This window comes from Manis javanica, chromosome 5, assembly GCF_040802235.1.
Source record: "Manis javanica isolate MJ-LG chromosome 5, MJ_LKY, whole genome shotgun sequence".
Taxonomy (NCBI): Eukaryota; Metazoa; Chordata; class Mammalia; order Pholidota; family Manidae; genus Manis; species Manis javanica.
In genome coordinates, this window is record NC_133160.1 from 20,533,982 (window position 1) to 20,549,653 (window position 15,672).

The window sequence follows — 15,672 nt, forward strand, 5'->3', positions numbered from 1 at the left end:
TGCCTAGAGGCTTCCTAGAAGCCACTGGGCATTCTCAGGAGACAGAGCAGGCCAATCTAAAACCGGCCTGGTCAATAATGGAAAGACATTCAGCCTTGGCATCGGTATTGTCCATTAGCATAACTGTGGCATGGGGTTACCTGAAGCCATTTAATCAGGGCTTCCTTCTGATCTCCTGTCTTGGCTCAAAAAAAATCTTTAAGGTATCTTTGATGATATCCCCAGGAAGTTAATCTTCGCATCTTTACCCAAGCTTACAACTTCAGTCTGAATGGTCTTTTCCCTCTGTGTTTTCTTTACTAATCAACTACATGCTTTGCCCCCCACCCCACCGATAATTGAAAATGTATTTAAAAGTGTATCATTTTTCTGGTTCTTTGATTGTCCTAAGTGACTTCATTGCTGTATAGCTTCTGAGGCAAACAGCAGCTACAGTTAGATAGAAGAGCAATGAGGAAAGGGGTAATTAGAGTTAAGAATTGATGAGAAAGGAAAAAAGCCTGCTGCTCACTGATGCAATGAATCAGCAGGCTTATTGTCCATTTATCTACTTCAGAGTAGTTTAATTTCCCTTTCTTTGTGAAACTGTGTAAAAGTTTGGAATTAGAGCTGAGACATGCTATAACTTCTCTGACTATATGATATATTTCTTCAACAAAACCCACTTATCTGTGTATAATCAAACAAATTTAGAAAATTCAGAAATGTATAAAAATAAAGAATACTCATAATGCTGTGACTTAGAAAAAATGGCATTTTGTTATATTTCTTTTCAGGTTCTACTTTTATATTCTGATTCTCAAAATAGTACATGCTCAAAGATGAATATTTGGAAAGCACAGATAATTATAAAATAGCTAGGAAAAAAACCTCACAATCCTATAACCCAGGGACAGCCATGTTAATATGTTTAGTGTTGGGATCTGTGTGTGTATATATATAATTTTTATAAAAATAATTTTGAAATTTATATGTTGTTACACTGGATGTACAATTTTGTATCCCCTTTCCTGACTTAATATTAAAATACAGTCTCATTTGCATATCATTTTAAGATGCTCATAAAAAATTTCTAATGGCTGCTTATTATTTCATCATATGGCTATATCATGACAACTATTCCATTATTTTTGGAAACTAGATTGCTTATAATTAATTCACTGAACATTTTTGTGCATAAATCTTATCTACACTATAGATTATTTCCTTATATGGATTTTTGGAATAAGCATATTTAAGGCTTTTGGCGTGTCTTGTCAAATTGCCTTCCACTTCCACCAGAGACTCAATAAATATTAATGGAGAGTGAAAAGCTGCTGTCTGCCAGGATATTTCATTCCCGTGGAAGAAGCTGATAATGGAGTGAACTCACAAGAATAGACTTCTTGCTTCTAGAATAATCCAAGTATCGCCAAGAGTTGAGTAATTTCATGCTGGCTGTTTAAAGCAGTAGCTCTTGAGAGAACTGATTTATAGAACCCAGATGTGAGGATTGCTTTTCAGTACCACAGTTCCGATGTATGTATGTGCCTGCCTCTTCTAAAGGAGTTTGAATAGCTTTAAAATCTTTCAGATTACTTGGTGAATGGGCATTGTTACAGAATAAGAATTAAGTGAAATACATATCCTGAAAGTTCCTGCCACAGAAAACAGGTGTGTAGAGAGAGCTGAGATTCACCTGGCTGCTGCATTGAGTGTTAGGAAGCTTGATTGGTTCCGTGCCATCTGCCCTGGCCTTGAAGGCTGTGAATGTGGCCCCAGTCCATCTTACAGCCTCTTGTTCCACTGCTTCCCTTTGTATACATCCCACTTCTGCTTTGTTCTTTTCCTTTCTGGTGGCCTTTGTTCACAGTTCTTTCCCTTAAGATGCCCTCCTCACCCTTTTTGGTTTGATTTTGTTACTGTTTTGAGGGTAGTGTAAAGGGGACATTTGTTTAAGTTCTAAGGATATAGGTGACTTTATTCTCATTTGTGGAAAAAAGAGAATCTTACAGGAAAAACTAAGGTCTGTGTTACCCGTTTCCTCAATCTCCGTTACCCTTTTATCTGTCACTAACAGGCTTATTTCTCTGACAAGTGCTGGCACACATGATGGCTGCCAACTGCCCCAAACTCACATCCTTCCAGCTTACCAGCCTTACCACTCAGAGAAGATCTTTATCTGTAACTCTAGAAGTCCAGGAGAGAATTCTTTTCAGCTTAGCACAGGTCACATATGTATGTGGGTCACACACACATGCCTAGACCATTCATTGCGGCCAGAGAGTGGGATGTTTGAATTGGCCAGACTTGGACCCCTTCCTATCTGGGCTTTCCTACAAAGTCCATGATTTGAAGGTGTTCTGGGATATTGTATATAGGTTAATCATTTACTCTTTTTCTCTCATTGTTAACTAAAGCTATGTGTGGAGTTGGCTTTGAAGGAAGAAAAGATAGATTTTATGTTGACATATTACAAAAGAAGCTTTAGACAAAGAGCATGATTTGTGAGAAGGTTGAGAGTTAATGGATGGTTGATATGTAAAAGTAGATGTCTGAAACAGTGTCACTTGATCTAAGCTAAAAAAGGTAAGGGGACAGGGCTGAGGCTAGAGTTGGGGAAAATGTATTACAGAACTTTAAAAAGGAAAATATAATCCACAATAGGCAGAACGCTAAGTCATTATGGAGGCAGATTCTTTTACTATTGAATTAAAAGAAGTTATGCAAATAAACTTTGTACCACTACACAAAGGTAAAGTATGGGGGTATTATCACAAAAATTCCTATATGATAACAAAAACTACCTGAGGCTTATAGAGTATCTTGCTTATTAGAAACTGAATAAAGTTTTATACTAATAAGAATATTGGTATTTCCAAGAGTATGTTGCCATGTAAGTTTACCTAAACTATTTCAGAATGGCCTTGGAAAAGAAGAAGTACTAACAGGCACGAAGTGATCAAAATTTAACTGAATTCAGAGAGTTACAAGTCAGACTGTGTAATTCTGGTGATAGTGCACTTAGCTGAAGGAACAGGACTTGGAAAAGAGGTGAAAGTTGATTATTATAAAATAATGGTAATATCCTAAACTCTTAAATTCTTAAAAAGACTCTGACAGTACATCTTTGATAAGAGGGTGAGGCAGTCCAGTGTGGAGAAGAAGGGGACCAGTATGGTTTGTTGGTTTTATAAGCTGGAGAATAAAGGGCTCACGTTCAAGAAGTACATAGCCTTGGAGATGGTAAATAATCAGAGTTCTGGGAAGGGTCTGTGACCAGAGCCTGTTAGATGCTACCTTGGGCCATGCCCTTTGAGCACAGGCTCTCAATGTGTAGTCAAACCCCCTAGAATGTGGGGATGGAGGTGAGGTAATTAGAGAAACAGCTTGAGAAACAGATAGTAGTTGACTAAAGCAGAAAGGTGGCAGCAGCCTCAGCCCCTGCCACAGCCTGACTGTTAAATTGGCTCTGTAACCAGGGTCTCTGCAAACTCATCTCCAGATGGAGGCTTGCTCAAGCAATGCACACACAGGGTCACAAAAGATATTTTTGCAAGTGCACATGGAGGTGAGTGTCTCCTTTCTTTTCATATTTTTTATTCTGCCAAGAACATTTACATTTACCTACTTTGGAAATGAAGAGAAACTGTCTGAGACACTGACCACCAAGGGTTGCTCCAAATAGGGCAACTGGGTTGATGAAGAGGGCCCAGGACTCTTGGCCCTTTGATACTTTGGTCATTACACAATTTGAGGGCATATAATAGGGAAATAGGGACTGAAATCTCCCTAAAAAGTTGGAATTTTGTAAGGATCCAACAATTTTAACCCTGAATTGTATCCAGATTATGAAATGGTGACAAAGTAGTTACTGTGCCCTATTCCTTCATCTACTTTTAAAGTGTTCTCCTTTACCCATGCTCATGATCTCCCTTTTCATCATCCTCCTGAACCTCCCTGACCCCTTAGTATCTCCCACCCCACCCCACATAACACTATTATCTTCAGTTTCCTGGCCTTGGGAGGTCCTGTTAACCTTATGGCCAAAGTGTAAACTTGTTTTCCCCTCCGTTGTCAGGAGCACAGCTGAGGCCAAGCTAGAATATTTAAGAAGACTCCCCTGAAGGTTGGATATGATGGAAGGAAGGTATTGGCAGCTAGGCTGTTAGGATGACAAATTGTTTCATCCCATCTTCGCTTTGGGTTCTCCTGGAGTGTCACCCATCTGGCAGGGCTAGATTCTCTCCTCTCTCCCTCACTCTTTTTTTCTCTTAAGAAATAAAACAGGAGTGAGATCAAAGTCTTACTTGAGTTCTTTTTCTGAATCTGTGAGCTCTCAAAAGGAAACAAAGTCCTCAAGTTAGTGTACATTCCTTCTCCAGGTTTTTAATACTTTAAATATATGTATGTGAACATACACAGTGTCTGTATAGTGTTGCTTTTATAAAAATCTATTTAAATGATATATACATATCCTATATTTCCACTCAGCATTATGTTCAAGATTTTCTCTATGAATTAATGCTTATAATTCTAGTTCTTTCATTTTTACCTGTATTTCATTATATGAATATATAATAATTTACTTATCAATTTTCCTATGATGAATATTTAGGCTATTTCCAGGGTTTTTTTTTTGACATTATAAATAAGGCTTCAAGGTACATTCCATGTATATCTTTTTGTGTGTGTGACCATGTTTGAGAATATTTAGATTACCCTTGAAAGCAAAATTGCTATAGGGTATAGACACCTCTTAATTTTTTCTTTTCTTGAGAGAGCATGTCTCATATTTATTGATCAAATGGTTATTAACAGTTAACAACAATAAAATTCTGTACAGGGGACTCAATGCACAATCATTAATCCACCCCAAGCCTAATTCTCATCAGTCTCGGATCTTCTGAAGCACAACGAACAAGTTCTTAGATGGTGTACAAATTCTTACATAGTGAGTAAGTTCTTACATGGTGAACAGTACAAAGGCAGTTGTCACAGAAACTTTCAGTTTTGATCACGTGTTGTGAACTATAAACAATCAGGTCAAATATGAATATTCGTTTGATTTTTATACTTGATTTGTATGTGAATCCCACATTTCTCCCCTATTATTATTATTATTATTATTTTATTTATTTATTTTTTTATAAAATGCTGAAGTGGTAGGTAGATGCAAGATAAAGGTAGAAAACATAGTTTAGTGCTGTAAGAAAGCAAATGTAGATGATCAGGTGTGTGCCTATAGGCTCACTATTAATCCAAGCTAGACAAGGGCAACAAAATATCCACGGATGCAGAAGATTTCTCTCAAAACAGGGGGGGTGAGGTTCTAAGCCTCACCTCTGTTGATCCCCAATTTCTTACGTGATGGCCCCCCTGCCACTGTGCCTGTCTTAGATTGTTCCTCCCTTGAGGAATCTTACCCGTCTCTGGCTAACCAGTCATCTTCTGGAGCCATACAGGGAAATGTAAAGTTGGTAAGTGAGAGAGAAGCAATATTGTTTGAAAAGGTTAGCTTTTTACTTCTTTGCAGACTTATGCCCTGTGGGTTTTATGCCCAGCATTTGTCTTGAGGTATCTTTACCACTTGTAAGAATTATGATACTCGGTAAATTAGATATGAGGCACGAATTCTATTTAAGGGTTGTAATTAGGAAGGAAGAAAAAAGCTATAGAAGTAGCAGACGGAAGAAAACATGGGAAGATTGGTTATTTCTTTGACATATCTTCTTGTAGAGTAACATAAGCATGTATAGGTTTTAAGTTACTAATTAAATTGCGTGCACACATTAACATAATAGGAACACAGTTACATAACCAAAGCAGACCTACAATTACCAGCCATCTCCAGTGAAACCAAGAAAACCAGTTAGGCACCCTAAGCATTTGTGAAAACTTACATATGGTATGATGGATATTGTCTAACTGAATTTGAATAGTTTGAGAAAAATCAAACAATTTAAAACAACACATTCCTGGGAACTGTTCACATCCCATATGTTCTTTTAACAGTAGATAGTCTGTAGTCTCAAGATTTTGGAGCGCTGCAACTTGCACTTCTCCTAATTCTTGGTTGAGTTCCAACAGTATAGATCTAGTCAAATTTGTTATTTTACTGTATGCACAGGCCAGCTTAGATATCTCCTTCTTCATTCCAATGGCAATTCCAGGAACCAGTGGGATGAATGCAGCTACAACTGCAACAGCACCAGGATCTTTGTTGATGTTTTTTGATGATCATCTTCTGGAATGACTCTTCCAGAGTATGTTGATGTTGGAACTTCTTCTTCATATCGTATCTTACTTCGTTTTCTGGGTAGCTAAATTAGGCTTTGATCCTCTGTCTAAACACAAACAGACCCTTTGCCCACACTTTGATATGCCCTTTATACCATTGTGAAGGACTTATTGGAGGTCACCGCACAGAAACTGCTTTTTTGTTGTTGTTGTTGTTATTTAAGAGAAAGGAATATTATCAGAAAAATGTACTTCTATAGCTGATCATCTGACACCCTTTAAATGATCAAAATTAAGGATATTTAAAGCATGCATTAATCATTGATTTACAGTTAGTTTTATCCTATCAAGGAGTAATCCCCCTTTCTTTCTTTCTTTTTTTGTTATCATTAATCTATAATTACATGAAGAATATTATGTTTACTACGCTCTCCCCTATACCAGGTCCCTCCTATAAACCCCTTTACAATCACTGTCCATCAGCATAGCAAAATGCTGTAGAATCACTACTTGTCTTCTCTGTGTTGTACAGCCCTCCCCTTTCTCCCACCCCCACTTTATGCATGCTAATCTTAATAACCCCCTTCATCTTCTCCCCCCCTTATCCCTCCCTACCCACCCATCCTCCCCAGTCCCTTTCCCTTTGGTACCTGTTAGTCCATTGTTGGGTTCTGTGATTCTGCTTCTGTTTTGTTCCTTCAGTTTTTCCTTTGTTCTTATACTCCAAGATGAGGGAAATCATTTGGTATTTCTCTTTCTCCGCTTGGCTTATTTCACTGAGCATAATACCCTCTAGCTCCATCCATGTTATTGCAAATGGTAGGATTTGTTTTCTTCTTATGGCTGAGTAATAGTCCATTGTGTATATGTACCACATCTTCTTTATCCAATCATCTACTGATGGACACTTAGGTTGCTTACAATTCTTGGCTATGGTAAATAGTGCTGCGATAAACATAGGAGTGCACCTGTCTTTTTCAAATTTGAGTGCTGTGTTTTTAGGGTAAATGGAATTCCTGGGTCAAATGGTAAGTTTATTTTGAGCATTTTGAGGAACCGCCATACTGCTTTCCACAATGGTTGAACTAATTTACATTCCCACCAGCAGTGTAGAAGGGTTCCCCTTTCTCCACAGCCTCGCCAACACTTGTTGTTGTTTGTCTTTTGGATGGTAGCTATCCTTACTGGTGTGAGGTGGTATCTCATTGTAGTTTTAATTTGCATTTCTCTGATAATTAGTGATGTGGAACATCTTTTCATGTGTCTGTTGGCCATCTGTATTTCTTTTTTGGAGAACTGTCTGTTCAGTTCCTCTGCCCATTTTTTAAGTGGATTGTTTGTTTTTTGTTTGTTGAGGTGGGTGAGCTCTTTATATATTTTGGACATCAAGCCTTTGTCGGATCTGTCATTTTCAAATATATTCTCCCATACTGGAGGGTTCCTTTTTGTTCTATTGATGGGGCCTTTGCTGTACAGAAGCTTTTCAGCTTAATATAGTCCCACTTGTTCATTTTTGCTGTTGTTTTCCTTGCCTGGGGAGATCTGTTCAAGAAGAGGTCACTCATGTTTATGTCTAAAAGGTTTTTGCCTATGTTTTTTTCTAAGAGTTTTATGGTTTCATGACTTACATTCACGTCTTTGATCCATTTTGAATTTACTTTTGTGTATGGGATTAGACAATGGTCCAGTTCCATTCTCCTACATGTAGCTGTCCAGTTTTGCCAGCACCATCTGTTGAAGAGACTGTCATTTCGCCATTGTATGTCCATGGCTCCTTTATCAAATATTAATTGACCATATATGTTTGGGTTAATGTCTGGAGTCTCTAATCTGTTCCACTGGTCTGTGGCTCTGTTCTTGTGCCAGTACCAAATTGTCTTGATTACTTTGGCTTTGTAGTAGAGCTTGAAGTTGGGGAGTGAGATCCCCCCTACTTTATTCTTCTTTCTCAGGATTGCTTTGGCTATTTGGGGTCTTTGGTGTGTCCATATGAATTTTTGAATTATTTGTTCCAGTTCATTGAAGAATGTTGCTGGTAATTTGATAGGGATTGCATCAAATCTGTATATTGCTTTGGGTAGGACGGCCATTTTGACGATATTAATTCTTCCTAGCCATGAGCATGGCATGAGTTTCCATTTGTTAGTGTCCCCTTTAATTTCTCTTAAGAGTGACTTGTAATTTTCAGGGTATAGGTCTTTCACTTCTTTGGTTAGGTTTATTCCTAGGTATTTTATTCTTTTTGATGCAATTGTGAATGGAATTGTTTTCCTGATTTCTCTTTCTATTGGTTCATTGTTAGTGTATAGGAAAGCTACAGATTTCTGTGTGTTAATTTTGTATCCTGCAACTTTGCTGTATTCCGATATCAGTTCTAGTAGTTTTGGAGTGGAGTCTTTAGGGTTTTTTATGTACAATATCATGTCATCTGCAAATAGTGATAGTTTGACTTCTTCTTTACCAATCTGGATTCCTTGTATTTCTTTGTTTTGTCTGATTGCTGTGGTTAGGACCTCCAGTACTATGTTAAATAACAGTGTAGAGAGTGGGCATCCCTGTCTTGTTCCTGATCTCAGAGGAAAAGCTTTCAGCTTCTCACTGTTCAGTATAATGTTGGCTGTGGGTTTATCATATATGGCCTTTATTATGTTGAGGTACTTGCCCTCTGTTCCCATTTTGCTGAGAGTTTTTATCATGAATGGATGTTGAATTTTGTCGAATGTTTTTTCAGCATCTATGGAGATGATCATGTGGTTTTTGTCTTTCTTTTTGTTGATGTGGTGGATGATGTTGATGGATTTTTGAATGTTGTACCATCCTTGCATCCCTGGGATGTATCCCACTTGGTCATGGTGTATGATCCTTTTGACATACTTTTGAATTCGGTTTGCTAATATTTTATTGAGTATTTTTGCATCTACATTCATCAGGGATATTGGTCTTTTTTGGTGGGGTCTTTGCCTGGTTTTGGTATTAGGGTGATGTTGGCTTCATAGAATAAGTTTGGGAGTATTCCCTCCTCTTCTATTTTTTGGAAAACTTTAAGGAGAATGGGTATTATGTCTTCTCTGTGTGTCTGATAAAATTCTGAGGTAAATCCGTCTGGCCCGGAGGTTTTGTTCTTGGGTAGTTTTTTGATTACCGTTTCCATTTCTTTGCTCATAATTGGTTTGTTTAACTTTTGTGTTTCTTCCTTGGTCAGTCTTGGAAGGTTGTGTTTTTCTAGGAAGTTGTCCTTTTCTTCTAGGTTTTCCAGCTTGTTAGCATATAGGTTTTCATAGTAGTCTTTAATAATTCTTTGTATTTCTGTGGAGTCTGTTGTGATTTTTCCGTTCTCATTTCTGATTCTGTTGATTTGTGTTTATTCTCTTTTTCTCTTAATAAGTTTGGCTAGAGGCTTATCTATTTTGTTTATTTTCTCAAAGAACCAGCTCTTGGTTTCATTGATTTTTGCTATTGTTTTATTCTTCTCAATTTTGTTTATTTCTTCTCTGATCTTTATTATGTCCCTCCTTCTGCTGACTTTAGGCCTCATTTGTTCTTCTTTTTCCAGTTTCGATAACTGTGATGTTAGACTATTCATTTGGGATTGTTCTTCCTTCTTCCAGTGTGCCTGGATCGCTATATACTTTCCTCTTAAGACTGCTTTTGTTGCGTCCCACAGAAGTTGGGGCTTTGTGTTGTTGTTGTCATTTGTTTCTATATATTCCTTGATCTCTATTTTGATTTGTTCATTGATCCATTGATTATTTAGGAGTATGTTGTTAAGCCTCCATGTGTTTGTGAGCCTTTTTGTTTTCTTTGTAGAATTTATTTCTAGTTTTATACCTTTGTGGTCTCAAAAATTGGTTGGTAGAATTTCAATCTTTTGGAATTTACTGAGGCTCTTTTTGTGGCCTAGTATGTGGTCTATTCTGGAGAATGTTCCATGTGCACTTGAGAAGAATGTGTATCCTGTTCCTTTTGGATGTAGAGTTCTATAGATGTCTATTAGGTCCATCTGTTCTAGTGTGTTGTTCAGTGCCTCTGTGTCCTTACTTATTTTCTGCCTGGTGGATCTATCCTTTGGGGTGAGTGGTGTGTTAAAGTCTCCTGAAATGACTGCATTGCAGTCTATTTCCCCCTTTAGTTCTGTTAGTATTTGTTTCACATATGCTGGTGCTCCTGTGTTGGGTGCATATATACTTAGAATGGTTATATCCTCTTGTTGGACTGAGCCCTTTATCATTATGTAGTGTCCTTCTTTATCTCTTGTTACTTTCTTTGTTTTGAAGTCTATTTTGTCTGATACTAGTACTGCAACCCCTGCTTTTTTCTCGCTGTTGTTTGTCTGAAATATGTTTTTCCATCCCTTGACTTTTAGTCTGTGCATGTCTTTGGGTTTGAGGTAAGTTTCTTGTAAGCAGCAAAGAGATGGGTCTTGCTTTTTTATCCATTCTATTACTCTGTGTCTTTTGATTGGTGCGTTAAGTCCATTTTCATTTAGGATGACTATTGAGAGATATGTACTTATTGCCATTGCAGGCTTTAAATTCGTGGTTACCAAAGGTTCAAGGTTAGTCTCTTTAGTATCTTACTGCCTAACTTAGCTCGCTTATTGAGCTGTTATATACATTGTCTGGAGATTCTTTTCTTCTCTCCCTTCTTATTCCTCCTCCTCCATTCTTCATATGTTGGGTGTTTTGTTCTGTGCTCTTTGTAGGAGTGCTCCCATCTAGAGCAGTCCCTGTAAGATGCCCTGTAGAGGTGGTTTGTGGGAAGCAAATTCCCTCAGCTTTTGCTTGTCTGGGAATTGTTTAATCCCGCCATCATATTTAAATGATAGTCGTGCTGGATACAGTATCCTTGGTTCAAGGCCCTTCTGTTTCATTGCATTAAATATATCATGCCATTCTCTTCTGGCCTGTAGGGTTTCTGTCGAGAAGTCTGATGATAGCCTTATGGGTTTTCCTTTATGGGTGACCTTTTTCTCTCTAGCTGCCTTTAAAACTCTTTCCTTGTCCTTGATCTTTGCCATTTTAATTATTATGTGTCTTGGTGTTGTCCTCCTTGGATCCTTTCTGTTGGGGGTTCTGTGTATTTCCGTGGTCCGTTCGATTATTTCCTCCCCCAGTTTGGGGAAGTTTTCAGCAATTATTTCTTCAAAGACACTTTCTATCCCTTTTCCCCTCTCTTTTTCTTCTGATACCCATATAATACGGATATTGTTCCTTTTGGATTGGTCACACAGTTCTCTTAATATTGTTTCATTCCTGGAGATCCTTTTATCTCTCTCTCTATGTCAGCTTCTATGCGTTCCTGTTCTCTGGTTTCTATTCCTTCAATGGCCTCTTGCATCTTATCCATTCTGCTTATAAATCCTTCCAGAGTTTGTTTCACTTCTGTTATCTCCTTCCTGGCATCTGTGATCTCTCTCCGGACTTCATCCCATTGCTCTTGCAGTTTTCTCTCCATCTCTGTCAGCATGTTTATGATTTTTATTTTGAATTCTTTTTCAGGAAGACTGGTTAGGTCTGTCTCCTTCTCTGGTGTTGCCTCTGTGATCTTGGTTTGCCTGTAATTTTGCCTTTTCATGGTCATAGAAATAGTTTGCAGAGCTGGAACGAGTGACAGCTGGAAGAACTTCCCTTCTTACTGGTTTGTGGCCTTCCTCTCCTGGGAGAACAGCGACTTCTAGTGGCTTGTGCTGGGCAGCTGCATGCAGACAGGCCTTCTGCTTCCTGCCGGGCTGCTATGGACTTTATCTCCGCTGTTGCTGTGGGCTTGGCCTGGCTCGGGCTGCTGCTCCAAAATGGTGGAGCCCCATTGAAGGGGGAGCGGCCGGGAGGCTATTTATCTCAGTAAGGGGCCTCTGTGCTCCCTGCTGCCCAGGGGGTTAGAGTGCCCAGAGATCTCCATTCCCTACCTCGGGACTAAGTGTCCCGCCCTGCCCCTTTAAGACTTCCAAAAAGCACTCACCAAAACAAAGCAACAACAACAACAACAACAAAAATTTAAATAAATAATTTTTTAAAAAACGCTCGCTTTTCTTTGTCCTCAGGCGCTGGCCTCAGGCATCCGCTCACCAGTCTTGCTGCCCTGGTTCCCTAGTATTGGGTTCCCTGTCCCTTTAAGACTTCCAAAAAGCACTCGCCAAAAAAAGAAATGAAAAAAAAAATGGCCGCTTGCGTTTCTTTGTTCTCCGGCGCTGGCCTCAGGCACCCGTTCACTGGTCTTGCTGCCCTGTTTCCCTAGTATTGGGGTCCCTGTCCCTTTAAGACTTCCATAAAGCACTCGCCAAAAAAAAAAAAATTGGCCGCTCACTTTTGTTTGTGCTCTGGCTCTGGCCTCCGGTACCCGCTCGCTGGTCTTGCTGGCCTGTTTCCCTAGTATCCAGGACCCCACACATGCTCTGTGTCTGCGCTCTGGTCCGGATGGCTGGGGCTGGGTGCTCAGCAGTCCTGGGCTCCCTCTCCCTCCCTGCTGACTCCTCTCCTCCTGCCGGGAGCTGGGGGGAGGGGCGCTCGGGTCCCACCGGACTGGGGCTTGTATCTTACCCCCTTTGTGAGGTGCTGGGTTCTCGCAGGTGTGGATGTGGTCTGGATGTTGTCCTGTGTCCTCTGGTCTCTATTTTAGGAAGAGTTGTCTTTGTTATATTTTCATAGATATATTTGGTTTTGGGTTCTGCTGCTCTACTCATGCCACCATCTTGGCTCCTGACACCTCTTAATTTTACTAGAAATTACCAAATTTGTTTTCTGGAGTAGTTGTTCCAGTTTACAAACCTACAGCAGTGTATGAAAGTTTTTATTTGTTTACATCTTGGCCAGTACTTGGCATTATCTTACTTTAAAATTTTTGCCATTTTGGTATGTGTAAAATCATATCTCGTTGAATTTAATTTGCACTTTCCTGACTGCTAATAGAGTTAACATCTTCCTCCTTGATTTTCTATCGCAGCATCCTGTTTCTTTCATAGCATTTAACACAAGCCATTTTTATGGGTTCATTGTTTTGTGTTTATTGTCTGACTCCTTGTCCAGAACATAATCTCTGTGAGAGCAAGCATTACATCTCTCTTGTTCACGGTTTCATTCCCAGAGTTTAGGCTGTTTAATGAGTGAACCTGGTGGTGGTGGAGGGGGTTCCCCAATAAATTGGACATCACTACAAGAGAAGTGCTCATATAGTAACAGGGATTTATTTCTTTATAATTATCCCATCCAAACCCTATACTTTATTTCATAGACAGTTTGCAGACCTGATTCTCTCCTTCATTTCTTACTTCCTTTCTCAAGCCTTTTAATAGGCTTGAATAGGAGGTAATAGTATTAGAGAATAGCAGGAATATATTGAGTCACTTGTGGTTTCATTTGACAGAGATATCTGCTCCAGCCTGGGGCCTATGATTTGAGATACACTGGTGTTCAGTAAGCCTATGATTATCTTGTGCCCCACATCAGAGAAGAAAGCAAATCTCTGGTGAAGTTCATTATTAGGTAGGAAATTGAGTTGGAAACCCTTTGCCTTTGCTGGGATTATTACTGACAGAGTTAATCATGTCATAACTACAGTAAGACTTTCTGAGGTGTGGACTTGTCAAAAACTCACTAGGCTAGGCATGGTAATTTTTTATTTTTGAGAAATAGAGACATTGAAGAGGACTAGAATCAATTTCAGTTAACTTTTCTACTGCCCCTTTCATTTCTACCCAGCCACTCTTAGTTCTGGTCCCAGCAGCTCCAGTTGCATCTTGTTCCAGCTTTGCTTAGTTCCTGAGCTGTGCTCTCACTCTATCTTAATCTTTACTCATTGCCTTGGTTGGGATCCTTTGGCGTACAGAAAACAAACCCGCCCAGGCAAGCTTAAACCAGAGGCAATCCAGAATGTCTAAGAATTTAGGAGCATGCGCCTTAGAACCCGGAATTAGAGCAGTGGAAATGCCTTCTGAACGCTCCCAAGTTTGCTTCTCTTTTCAAGAGAAGAATCAAGTCAAGGATGAAATTTCTTAGTCCCAGTTACAAATCCTTAGGGAAGATGCTGACCCAGCATGGACCAGATGCCCCAGTGGCCTCTGACTCCAGTAAGCTGTGTCCAGAATGTTCCACTCTGCAGGCATGCAGCTTAAAGCCATTCCTGTGTGTGTGGATGACACAAAAGGGAAGCTCCCAGTAAAGAGATTTTAGGCAGACACACCCTTAGGTGACTTCTGAACTTATTAGTGGCTGAACATGAGCATGTTGAACATTAGAGGCTCTGAAACCTATGGCTTTTCACCCAGAGACTTCATGTCTTCTGCTTCCTTAACTTTTCTTCTCCCAGGTCTTACCTTGCTCCTTACCCAACTTGCTGATTGCCTTTCCACAGCCAGTTGCAAATGTATTCTCAGTAGATCCCTGACTTCCCTCACTTAAGACAATCAGCTTTGTGAATGAAAAGGTGTATTTTTTCCCTTGTTTATTTGTTTGTTTTTCTGGAAGGAATTAGAAAGAAAAAATATTCTGTGTAAGATCTCTCTAGTGTGCTTATAGTTCAGTGATGTGTCCTGCCCTGGCTAGCAGTGAATCAGGTACTATGAAACTTCAGCAACCTGGGAAGTCCATTCTACCTTTGCTGAGACTTTACTTTCTTTTGTTACAGGAACATGACGTAGAAACAACCCATGGTGTGGTCCATGTCACTATAAGAGGCCTCCCAAAGGGAAATAGACCGGTTATTCTAACATACCATGACATTGGCCTGAATCGTATGTATTTGATTTTATACCTTCCTTTTTTATTAGAGTACTTAATCTTTGTATATTTATTAAAAACAAAAAAGAAACCTCAGTATTCTGACAGAGCGTGGGCTTTCCCATCTCCGTCTTAACCATTCCTCCTCAGTGCATGGTAACGGCAGGATTAAAAGTCCCTGGAAAGTGTGCAGGAGAATGCATTTTGGGGGATGCTGGAATTCTCTTGCCTTTGTGTCACATCTCCTAAAGGACTGAAGATTATATGAAAAAGTGGTTAAGAAAGTAGAACTGAAGTCAGGTATTTTTTAAGTCTATACTTTTTATTTTTTCATATTTCAGGTTAGAAAATCAGAGTTTGAATTTAAATTTGTTGTGAGCAATTCAATGAATTAGTAAAAGTATTCTTGCTCCAGCCTATCATCAGTGACTTTAAGTGGACTGTTCTAGATGGTAGTGTAAGATTATAGCTCTAGTCACAGGCTTGGCATGCATATGCATGTTTTCTTCCATGCTTCTCTGGCTTTTCAGAGATGGCCTGCATTTGAGGCTACAGTCTAGTGTGAGGCTTTTGTAGCCTCTTAAGCATGAGAAGTGATTTAAGCAGTTTTACTGACAGGGTAGAAACTGAAGTAACAACACCTTCCTGTACTCCAGCAGTTTTGCCTAGAGGTAGTCTCTCCACATGATAAATGTAAGCAGCCCAAGATGTTCACACCAGCCTGGTCTGTAAGGCAGCATCT

At 39.4% G+C, this 15,672-nt stretch overlaps 1 protein-coding gene across 8 annotated transcripts in view; it reads left to right on the forward strand.

Moving 5' to 3' along the window:
* Positions 1–15,672, forward strand: part of NDRG3 (NDRG family member 3) — a 74,121-nt gene that overhangs the window by 27,041 nt on the left and 31,408 nt on the right. For 7 of the 8 annotated variants that reach the window (XM_073236631.1, XM_073236634.1, XM_073236633.1 and 4 more), the window contains one exon: positions 14,839–14,944. In XM_073236631.1, the coding sequence (XP_073092732.1) occupies positions 14,839–14,944 (106 nt within the window). Of the gene's footprint in view, positions 1–14,757; positions 14,945–15,672 lie in introns of those variants that run through there. The other variant, XM_073236632.1, reaches the window with a different exon arrangement.